Source organism: Eschrichtius robustus, chromosome 12 (assembly GCF_028021215.1).
Source record: "Eschrichtius robustus isolate mEscRob2 chromosome 12, mEscRob2.pri, whole genome shotgun sequence".
In the NCBI taxonomy this organism is placed as follows: domain Eukaryota; kingdom Metazoa; phylum Chordata; class Mammalia; order Artiodactyla; family Eschrichtiidae; genus Eschrichtius; species Eschrichtius robustus.
This window is the reverse complement of record NC_090835.1, coordinates 54,511,302-54,522,946: the sequence shown is the minus strand read 5'-3', so window position 1 is coordinate 54,522,946 and position 11,645 is coordinate 54,511,302. Positions and strand designations below refer to the sequence as shown.

Below are 11,645 nucleotides of genomic sequence, written 5' to 3'. Positions count from 1 at the left end.
AATATAAAAAATAAAATAAAATGACTATGTGTTACTTACAAAATAAATAAATAAAATGTATTGGTACAATCCAGTAAAGAGGGGGTGACAGGAAAAGAAAAGCCAAACACGGTGTGCTCACATCGCTTTTTATTTCATTAAACCCAAATTACTGCAAACATCAATTTCAGAACATTTTAGGAAGACTTTAAAACAAAAAGGCAACAAGAAATTCAATACACACACACAAATACCTATCACCAGAGACTGAAGTAATTCAGAGAAAGATTATTCTTTGACTGATGGAGATATTGAGAAATGACACACCCTAAAATGAGAATATGGAATAAAAGCAAATAGTACACATCTGCTTTTTAAGTCTTCACAATTTAAATAAGTTAGGGAAGGCATACAAAATGGTTATTGAATATGCTACGTCTAATACTTGAACAATCTTCGATCACGTGCCTTCCAAATCACAGCTCTAACTAGATTCATAATTATACTTTGTTGACCTCTGCACCCACACCTCTGAATTCTGTTTATTTCTTAGTCAAAGAAAATTCTGCTAGAAATCTAGGACCAGGATTAGATAGAATTACAATTATCCATTCTCAGGAGAAATGGAGGAGGTGTTTGCCCTGAAAGACCTCTAATTCCCAGATTCTCTGCCCAATATAAATCACTTAATAGTCTACACTGACATTTCAAAGCTTGAGAAAGGGAATGTTGTATAACCCTGGACTTCATTCTGGTTATTTCCTACAAGCAGAGAACAGGATAAAAAAAGGGCCCCTCAAGCTTAAAGAGGTACCTTATTAGAGATATATATACCTAACGTCTACTCCCAATTAATGACATGAATGATTTGGGGAAGTGAATTAGGACTATTGCTTTGATTAAAAGGACTACACTACAAAGTGTTTGTCTTTTATCCTTATCTCTAATTTAAATAATTTATAATAGATAATGGCTAATTTTAACTTTTGAGAATAAACATTTAGTCTGCATAAAAGATACTTTTTATAAAGTAACCATCTTATATAGTTTCTCTTTTAAAAAACAGCATTGATATACTTCTGATGACCCTAAACATTTGTGCTACAGATGCCACAGCTGCATTTTCAGAGACCGACTCAGGAACCACTGAAATATTAGATATCCTTTTGCTGGCAACACATCACAGTGCTTATTCAGTCAATTCAAAGTTGTGCTAAACTACTGGTTCTCAGATTTTACCTTGCCTCAGAATCACGTAGAAGGCTCCTTAAAATTCAGAATACCCAGCCCACCCCCAGAGTTTCTGATTCAGTAGGTCTGGCGCGGGGCTGAGAACCTGCATTTCTAACATGTTTCCAGGTGCTGCTGGTGTAGGGATCATACTGTGAGAACCACTGCTTTAACCCACTAATTTCGATGTTCTTTTAAGAGAAATGTAAGCTTAAAACCCAGAGCCCACATAGTACTCACTAAACTCTCTCCCAGGCTCTGCCCCAGGGATCAGCCGTGAGAAAATCCTTTATTGCAGCAGTAGCACCCAGGCAGCTAAAGAGTCCTTAACACTACTTGCTTAGCATTTTGGTTTTGCTGGGCAAGGATGGGGCATGTTTCCTATTTCTCACCACAAGGGCTGCAATCTCCTATGTGTCCCCAGATGCCCTGGATCTGTAACCCTCCAGGGCAGGACCTTTGCCTCTGGGGGATCAAAAACCACAGCTACATGTCCCTACCCAGAAGGTCTATCTCATCCAGGAGGAAGTCCATGTCCTCCCGTCTGACTTGAGGGCTGATCAGCACCTGCCGGAAGAAGTTGACCTTCCCCCGGTGGGGCTGGTAGCCCAGCATGAGGCTCCCCTTCTTCATCATCCGCTCCTTAATGGCCGGGGCCACCTGCATGGGAGAGGAGGGAGGCGGTGAAAGACCAGAACACCGAGGCATCATGATTGCATTGTACCCAGTCATTGGCTACTCACAGGGCAGCCACTGGTGTGGACGCCATTCTCACACACACAAAGTTGACATTAATAATAATCATCTGCTGAGAACTTATGACATATAAGTACTGATTCAAGCGCCTTAGATAGATGAATTCACTTAATCTTCACAATAACTCCACAAGGGAGATATTATTAATATACCCTTTCCAGATGAGGAAATTGAGGTGCACAGAGATTAGATAAATAGCCTGAGGTCCTGCATTTGTAAGTGGGAGAGCTGAGATTTAAAAGCAGGCAGTCTCACCTAAGCCCACGCTCAGAAACTTAAATCACAATGCAATGATGCCGCATTAAAATCAAACCAGGTGTTCTCAGGGGTCACAGTCTCAAAAGTGTCAAATGTTATGTTCCCAAATTTGTTGGAACTAAAAAATACTCCAGTTCAGGCAACTCAAATAAAGATTAGTCAGAAATGGATAAAAAGCACACAAAACAGCCATGCCTTGACAGTCTACTAAAGAAAACACTAAAACAGGTACTATGTGAGGTTATATTTTGAAGACTACCAGTTTATTAGTTTATTAATAGAACATAATTGTTTGTTAACAGGAAATATAACCACTGTCACTTATTAAGAGGTGTACAGTTGGTAATAAAATTAGTAAGTCCATATTTTAAGGATTTCTGGTGAACACGGGAAGAATGGGCCCTGAGAGTCCAAGTGCACACATTTTTCTAATTTTCCACTTCCATTTTCATTTTAACTCTTTCACAGTTGCTGAGCATGTCCTCAGTGAATATGGGCAAAGAGAATAGAATGAGCGTCTGTCCTCTCCTGTCAGGAAGAGGAGACTTAGCTAGTCCAGAAGGGAGAAACGCATACTTAAATAAAACCAGGCGCAACGTGGTATAAGATGCCCTAGATGAGGGGCATAAATCTCGGTTCCCGGGAGCCCTTCTCAGAGTGTGACCACCCCACACCACTCTGGTTTGAAACACATCTATGATTTGTCAGATACTTCCCTAAACACAAGCCAAAGTACTTCATCCAGCTCTCAACAAAATGATCCAAGCTTATGGGAGAATCAATGCTTCAGACCTCTGGAGATATAGTTGGACTCAACCAAAGCCTTCCGAAGCGATGTCCAAGGGTCATTTTAGCTAAATACTTTTTTCATCATGTGCTCATTTTAGAACTTAAATCTTGTAAAACATGAACTATTACTGTGCTTACAACAGCAAAAACGAAGACTTACTAAGCACAGTCACAGTCATTCTAGCGAAGGAGTGGACGTCTCTCACAGTAAAAGGAACATAAAAAGAAAATATAAAAGCTTTAATGAAAAATAAATGTAGAAGAAGAAGATGAAGTCGGAGGTCAAGTTACTGAAAAAATACAGACCATCAGGTTCTATAAATGTCTGGGAATGTGTCACAAATTTTATTCTGAGCTTTTTAGATTAGGAAAACAGGGTTAAACCAACATCACCTCCATTCTCTTTGCAAAACTTAGTGGCAAAGTCCAGTGGATACTGAAGCTGGAAGCTGGTAGGTAACTCTGTGTATGCTTACGCATGCCCATTTGAAACCCTTCAATTTGTATGCTCTTACCATCAGTTTTCTTCCAAAGCTGTCTATGCAAGTACCATTTCTTATTAGAATTATAAAATCTAGTGAAATAGTACTAAGCAAAGGAAAAGTGAAAAGGAGAGTGTTTTCCATAAAAACTAAGTTGAATCCTTTGGAAAGACCAGATAAAGGAGGCGAGGGGCTGCCAGAATTTACTGCCATCAATTTAGGTGTGATGGGAGAGCTGTAAAAGCTTTAAAACAAAGTCTTGAGAGTCCAGACCAAATCTGCCCACAGGTGGCTGCCTAGGTGCTGAGCACGCTTTCCATTTAAAGCAACCTGAGCTGGAAAGGACAGATGATTCCTGAAGAGTATAGTTTATGTAAGAACCATAGACACCCTCAGAGCATCAGAACTCTGCTCAAGAAAAGCCTCATTTGCTCTTGGAGATCCTCACTTGATGGAAAAAAAAAACAAAAAACCTTTCCATCGAAAGATGGGGATATTAAAATGCACATAGATGTGTTTTAAGTTAAAATATTTAAGTTACGTATGCATCACATATTTTTCTAGGATTATTTGCTTTAACTTGACCAATCCTCATCCCCTTAGGTAGGTGGGCTTCTAGTGCATATGTGGGTATGAATGCGTGTGTTTGTGCATGTGTGTATATGTGTATGCAAGCATGTGTGGATGTGTATGTATGTGCATATGTGTGTTTGTGTGGTGTGTATGTATGTGCATGTGTGGGTGTATGTGTGCATGTGTGTGCACAATCACATGTAATTTAAACTTCTAACCCCCCATTTGTCATTTACCGCTCTTAAAATCCTCCTAGTCACAGGGCAATGCAGAACTGTGGGCTGACTTAGGCTCATGACAAAGGTACATTTATTTTTAATTCCAAAAGCGAGTGGGCTCTTGCATGTAACCTGTAGGTGTGAGAGTAGGTATGAGAAGGCATGGCCCACAGTGCCCGTGCTAATCAATGCCAGGAAGATCTGGTCCATGTGGGGCAAATGTCTGCCCAGGAGAGTCACAGACTACCAATTTTAGGGCTTACAGCTTGTGGTTCTGTAGACTTTTCTTAAAATAAAAATTCCCTTCCTATTTATCTCCATCCTCCTCTAGGTGGTACCCAGGATATAATCCGCTCTGGCTTAGAGCAAATTTTAAATTTAAAACAGGCATGTTCTTGGCTCAAACCTAATTTGCATTATTTATTCCTATTTATTTTTCCTCTATTTTTCTTTCCCAAATGATAATTTATGCCTTACCTTTGGAGAGCAGTAGAATTTTGATTCCAGCTCCTAATGCGGCTCACAGGAGGCGCTTATCAAAATGAATGTCAGGTTTGCATTTCTTGTTAGCAAACCAAAAACATCTCCTAATGTGAGCAAGAAAGATAAAACTAAGAGGCACTCAGATGTGTTAATATAAAGATATTTTTGATCTTTAAATTCTTGCTCTTTGTAAGGCATAAAAATTTGCTTCCATGGGCAGAACACTTGGCATCAGAACCAAACTTCTAAGCCAAATTTTGTCACTGACTTTCAAAAATTATAAAGAAATGACTAAATATCTGTGTGATTCAGAGAACCAGCTAAATAAGGGTTTGGCAGTACAACACACATCTTATTTTCGTACCCATGAATATAAGCTTAATTCCTAGAGGTAATTACTCCTGGCCAAGAGGGGAAAACCTCCTTTGTTTAAATACTTCATGGGGAAAGCAAGCTGTAAGCAACACCAACATCATTCATTAAATCTGCCACAAATTATAATTGTAGTAGTAGCGGTTGTTGTTATTGTTAATATTTTACCAACTCTTTAAAATTTGCAATGTGCTTTTCATGTCTCTGATTCTCATGAACGCAAATTAAAGCTTATTTGAAAAGAATCCACATTTTTGCAATTTAGGGACCAGAATATTCTCGTGACTAGCCAGCTTGTCACCTTTGTACATAAAAAAAAAAAAAAAAATCAACCACTTCCTATTTATAAAGCTTCAGGCATAATCCAATTCTTGGCAACTAGGATATTCTATTTTGCTGATCACAGCAGAGAAACAGTCCTAATCCGACAAGATGGAATATTCACAAGGGAAAGAAAATATGCCCAAACTAAATGTAAGTATCCGAATATCGCCCCTAAATGGAGCACGCAAGGAGGAAAGCAATTTAGCAGGAGTGAGATTGCTTTCCAGCTCTCAATTATTTTACTGCTGGTTTTTCCCCCAAATTGTAAATCAAGTTCTTTTCTCCTGTCTCAGTGCTCTGGTCCCTGCATCTTAAGTGGAGGAAGATCCTGACATTTCTATTTGGTTGCACAGGAACTTAATCGACACATTTCTGTAGGGTTGCTGTTTCCCCCCCTTAAATTATGTTTCAGCAATGATTTAGCCATTTAAACAGAATTTTGTTGCCACACCCCTGCTGCGTCAACAGCATTTGGTATTTAAAAGTTGCTTAAACCCAAGGAAAAGAAAAAAACAACTCTCTCATTCAGGCCAAGTACAGTAACTTGGTAACAGATAACTGACCAGGTGTCACCAGAGCCTTTTATTAAAATAAAATCCTCAGGTCTATAAAGTGACATTTCTTCTTAAAAATGTGTAACTTATTTAATGTTAAACAACACATTTTTTTTCAATATACAAAGTGTTTCTCAAACTCTCTGTAAGGAAGTTTATTTTTTCCAGTCCATTACATTCTTTTGTGAAATACAATAAAAGTGAATAGCTAAATGAAAATTAATTACTAAATAAAAATGAAATAAAAGAGACATAAAAACAAGATCCTACTGTATGGCACAGGAACTATATTCAATATCCTGTGATAAACCATAATGGAAAAGAATGTATGTGTATGTGTATATAACTGAGTCACTTTGCTGTACAGCAGAAATTTAAAAAACATTGTAAATCAACTATACTTCAATAAAATTAATTTAAAAAATTTTTTAAAAAGACACAAAAAGAAAGAAGGTAAAAAGAAGACATAATAAGTACAAGCTAAATTAGTGTTTTTTTAAAAAAAATCAACAGTAAACTTACTGTTGTTATAAAAGTTTCTAAACAGTAACTCTGGGTTCCCATGTTTTTCTTATGGCAGACACCCAGTTCATGGATCTGCAGGGTGCTGGAGACCACATTTTGAGGATTGCTGCTCTGTTCTAACTCCCTTGTCTCCTTAGGGGTGTATATAATTTTAGTTATGAATGTTGGTGTTATTTTTCATACTTACTTCTGCATATTGGCATAATCTCCATACCATTTTGAATTGTGTTTCTGTTTTTCACTAAACCACTGTGCCATAGTTTACCTAAACATGTCCCACTTGTTAAGTCTTGGAACTGCTTCCAATGGCACTTCAGTGAAACCATGAACCCAATCATGAAAACTCTAAATCAGTTCTTCGAAGTCTAGTTCAGAGATTATAAATGTCTCAAAATCTCCTAGACATTAGGATCTTTATACAACTTTTCCCATCAGATGCTATAAGGGTGAAATAGTCACATTTTCACCTGCAAAATATGGGGCAGCACAACACCCAGCATGACTGAGAAGATAGGCCTGTAATTAAAGGAAGTGATCCTTTAAGCAAATATGAGGGACAAAGACTACATACACTTCTACTGTGACTCTAGATAGCAGAATCATTCGGAGCTTCTAATAAACCCAGCAAGATTTGTGCTTTGCTAAATTCTCCCCTAAATTGATGTTCTTCAAACTCCAGATTTTACAGTTGTTTTCTCAATTTCAATTTAATTAAATCTTCATTCTGTAATCTCTAAGGAAGCAAAGATTTTTTAAGGAGTAGGAGGCTAAACTCATAATAATTTGCACATCTTGTGGGTAGAACATGGAGTGGGCAGGCAGACTAATAAACTGAAGAATAAATTATTAGAGTTTTATTGTAATTAATAAAACTTTTTCTAAGATTATTTTGCCTAAAGGAGAGTTAGTTGTATCAAATGCAGAAAATTATCTACAATATTTTTTCTCTCTATAAAAGTCACTTGGAAGAGTTTTTAATTTCCTTATATTTACACTAAACTTCATACATCTTTGGCACCTTCTGTATTTCCCAGAACAGAGTTTATAGCCATACCAAAGCTACTCATTGCAATACATGGTTAAGCAAATAAACACTGAGAAAGCAATATAGTGGGGGCTGATTCAGCTGCTATGTTGAATGTTAGTTGCTCTAGCTCTAGTTTGGTAAGCTTTTTTTTTCTGTAAAACACCAGACAGTAAATATTTTAGGCTTTGTAAGTCATACAAGCTCTGCTGCAAATACTCAACTATGCTACTGTAGCATGAAAGCAGCCCTAGACAATATATAAATAAATGAGCACGGCTATTTAGGGACTTTATTTAGGGACAATGAAATTTAATATTCAATATCATATGATTTTCACATGTCACAAAATATTAACTGCTTTTCATTATTTTTCAACCTCTTAAAAATATTAAGCACATTTGTAGCTCCTAGGCTGTACACAAATAGGTGATAAGCTAGATTTGGCTTTGGACATAATTTACTAACTCCCTGGTCAAAATGGAAAAAAATACATTACAATGTATAAAATCTACCCCTTAGAAGGAAAAAGTGCATGAATATTAGGTTCGCTGGGCTTCTTTCAGAAACTCTGAATTGAGCCAGGAAATGAAAAAGTTCTTCCTGTCTCTTCTTCTCCAGGAGAGCATGAAACCAGAGCCACAGATGGGTGGGCAGGGTTGCCACAGTGGATTTCTTCCAGAACAATTATTCTTGAACCAGCACAACAAGTAGCTTGCTTTATATTGTCTTCCCAAATAATCTGGGTTCCAAATAAGCCCCATCTTCCATGTTAAACTTGAGGTGTGTTCTTCCGAGTAGGATATTAAAATCTAGCTCATGAAAAGAGTTGGCAGGAAATGTCCACACTTGGTACCTGGCACCCAACACAAAACTCTTTCCAAGACTTATAACAAGGTATGTAACTCCTTTCCCCATTTAAGTAATTTTTTTTTGTATAGTTTGGGGACATCTCAGATTTTCTGAGCCCAGATAGAGATGCAATGCTGATCAAGGTGAGGGCCAGAATTCAGGGCATGAATAGCAGCAACGGCCAGAATTTAAATGGAGGAATTCCAGTCCAAGAGAAGACTTAGCAAGACTAAACCAGTCAGAGAACTTAAGTGGGCTTTCCAGGGGCCTTCCTTCTTCTGAGAAAAGTGCAGACCAGCACAGTGACAATCTAGGAAGCAAACGGGGCTTTCCCAGTGCATATAAGCTGAAGGCCAATCAATCATCAGAGAAAAGCTACCCTGGAGAGATTCCCCAGGCATTCCTGAATGCCCAGTTTTGCAGTTATAGAAAATAAGATGTGAGAAAGCCTGTAAATCCTTTATTTGTTCATTACTTTCTCTGGTATTTATCTCCATAACTAAAGCATCATGATGGTCCTTGCATGAGCCAGTGAATGGAAGGCCATCATAACACTGATACTGGATCACAGTCTAAACATAGATTTGCATCTCTTATTTTCCTTTTAGCTTCGATTAAAAAAAGATATACTCTCCAGTGGATAAGTGCATTCCATCAATTTCTGATCATGAAAGAGCTCAAACATATAAGAACTTCCCAAAACTTAAATGAACATTTTTATCTTGATTTCTTCTAACTGTACATAAGAACCAGATACCTTGATTTCTTCTGACTGTACGTAAGAACTGGCTTTTCCAAATTTTAAAATCTGTATGGAAACACAAAAGACCCCAAATAGCCAAAGCAATCCTGAGAAAGAAAAACAGAGCTGGAGGAACCAGGCTCCCTGAATTCAGACTATACTACAAAGCTACAGTAATCAAAACAGCAAGGTACTAGTGCAAAAACAGAAATATAGCTCAATGGATGGGATAGAAAGACCAGAAATAAACCCACAGACCTATGATCAATTAATTTATGACAAAAAAGGCAAGAATACACAATGGAGCAAAAACAGTCTCTTCAATAAGTGGTACTGGGAAAACTGGACAGCTACATGTAAAAGAATGAAATTAGAACATTCTCTAATATGATACGCAAAAATAAACTCAAAATGGATAAAAGACCTAAATGTAAGGCTGGACATTATAAAACTCTTAGAGGAAAACATAGGCAGAACACTCTTTGACATAAATCGCAACAATATCTTTTTCGATCCACCTCCTAGAGTAATGAAAATAAAAACAAACAAATGGGACCTAATTAAACTTAAAAACTTTTGCACAGCAAAGGAAACCATAAACCAAGAGAAGAGACATCCTACAGAATGGAAGAAAATATTTGCAAATGAAGCGACCTACAAGGGATTAATTTCCAAAATATAAAAACACCTCATGCAGTTCCATGTCAAGAAAACAAACCACCCAATCAAAAAACGGGCAGAAGATCTAAATAGACATTGCTCCAAAGAAGACATACAGATGTCCAAAAAGCATATGAAAAGATGCTCAACATCAATAATTATCAGAGAAATGAAAATCAAAACTACAATGAGGTATCACCTCACACTAGTCAGAATGGCCATCATCAAAAGTCTACTAACAATAAATGCTGGAGAGGTTGTGGAGAAAAAGAGAACCCTCCTACACTGTTGGTGAGAGTGTAAATTGGTACAACCACTATGGAGAACAGTATGGAGATTCCTTAAAAACCTAAAAATAGAACTACCATATGATCCAGTAATCCCACTCCTGGGCATTTATCTGGAGAAAACTCCAATTCAAAAAGATACATGCATCCCTATGTTCATAACAGCACTATTTACAATAGTCAAAACATGGAAGCAACCTAAATGACCATCAACAGAGGAATGGATAAAGAAGATGTAGTACATATATACAATGGAATATTACTCAGCCAAAAAAAGAATGAAATAATGCCACTTGTAGCAACATGGATGGACCTAGATATTATCTTACTAACTGAAGTCAGACAGAGAAAGATAAATATCATATGATATCACTTCTATGTGGAATCTAAAAAAAATGGTACAAATGAACTTATTTACAAAACAGAAACAGACTCACAAATCTTGAAAACAAATTTATGGTTACCAAAGGGGAAACAAATGTATGGAGGGGAGGGATAAATTAGGAGCTTGGGATTAACATACACACACTACTATATATAAAATAGATAACCAACTGTGACTACTACTGTAGAACTCTACTCAATATTCTGTAATAACCTATATGGGTAAAGAATCTGAAAAAGAATATGTATGTGTGTGTGTGTGTGTGTGTGTATTTGTGTGTATAACTGAATCAATTTGCTGTACACCTGAAAACTAATACAACATTGTAAATTGACTATACTCCAATAAAATTTTTTAAAAAAAAGATATTTTCATTTTCACGGGTTTAACATATTTCTGCTGTTTGGATATATGTGAAATTATAAATTAAGGAAAAATGAACACTATTATAACAGTGAAACTTCCCATCAAAGAAAAAAAAAGAATTGGCTTTTCCTTTACACATGCAATTCAGAACATACAGAAATGGGTTTTGAATTCAGCTAAATATATATCCTCCCATTTGTAACCTCTGTGTTACACAGGGAGGTTGTTGCTAAATGAACAGCTATTGAAAGAAAACATTTCCTTATGGTATAAACATGATATAGTCCAAAGGAGAAAGTGAGTTTTTAGTCTTATAAAAAAAGTTCTTTGTGGTAATGGTTACCTTTACATCCTTAAAATGTAGTAAATGGAATCTCTCACCCGATACAAAAGAAACAGTTGCTACCTCACAATACAGAAACCATTCCTTTGTATTTCCAAACACTTGAGAGTAATTTGCCCCAAACGTGACATTCTATATAGAATAGGCATTTGCCCTCCTAACACAGTTTGCTTTTGTCTAAAATTGTTCTGAGCTCACAGCCCTAAACAGCAGAAATTTTGCTTATGGCTGATCACACAGGCAGTCTCCACCCCCCATCAAGGAAGAAACCATTACCTGCCAGAACAACATTAAAGCACTTCCACATTTCTAAGAGCATTTCTGACTCAAAGAAGGAAAACTGCTACTATAGTGTGGATACATGACCATTGGACTATAAACTCTGTTCAAAGCTAGGTCTTCACCTTATTTTTCTTTATATCCCTCAGAACCTAATGTAAAGC

At 37.0% G+C, this 11,645-nt stretch overlaps 1 protein-coding gene across 1 annotated transcript in view; it reads right to left on the bottom strand.

The window, feature by feature from the left end:
* Window positions 1-994: 994 nt before the first annotated feature.
* Window positions 995-11,645, bottom strand: part of GADL1 (glutamate decarboxylase like 1) — a 145,486-nt gene continuing 134,835 nt past the window's right edge. The window contains exon 14 of the mRNA XM_068557871.1: window positions 995-1,869. Coding sequence (XP_068413972.1) covers window positions 1,696-1,869 — 174 coding nt within the window. The 3' untranslated portion in view covers window positions 995-1,695. The remainder of the gene's footprint in view (window positions 1,870-11,645) is intronic.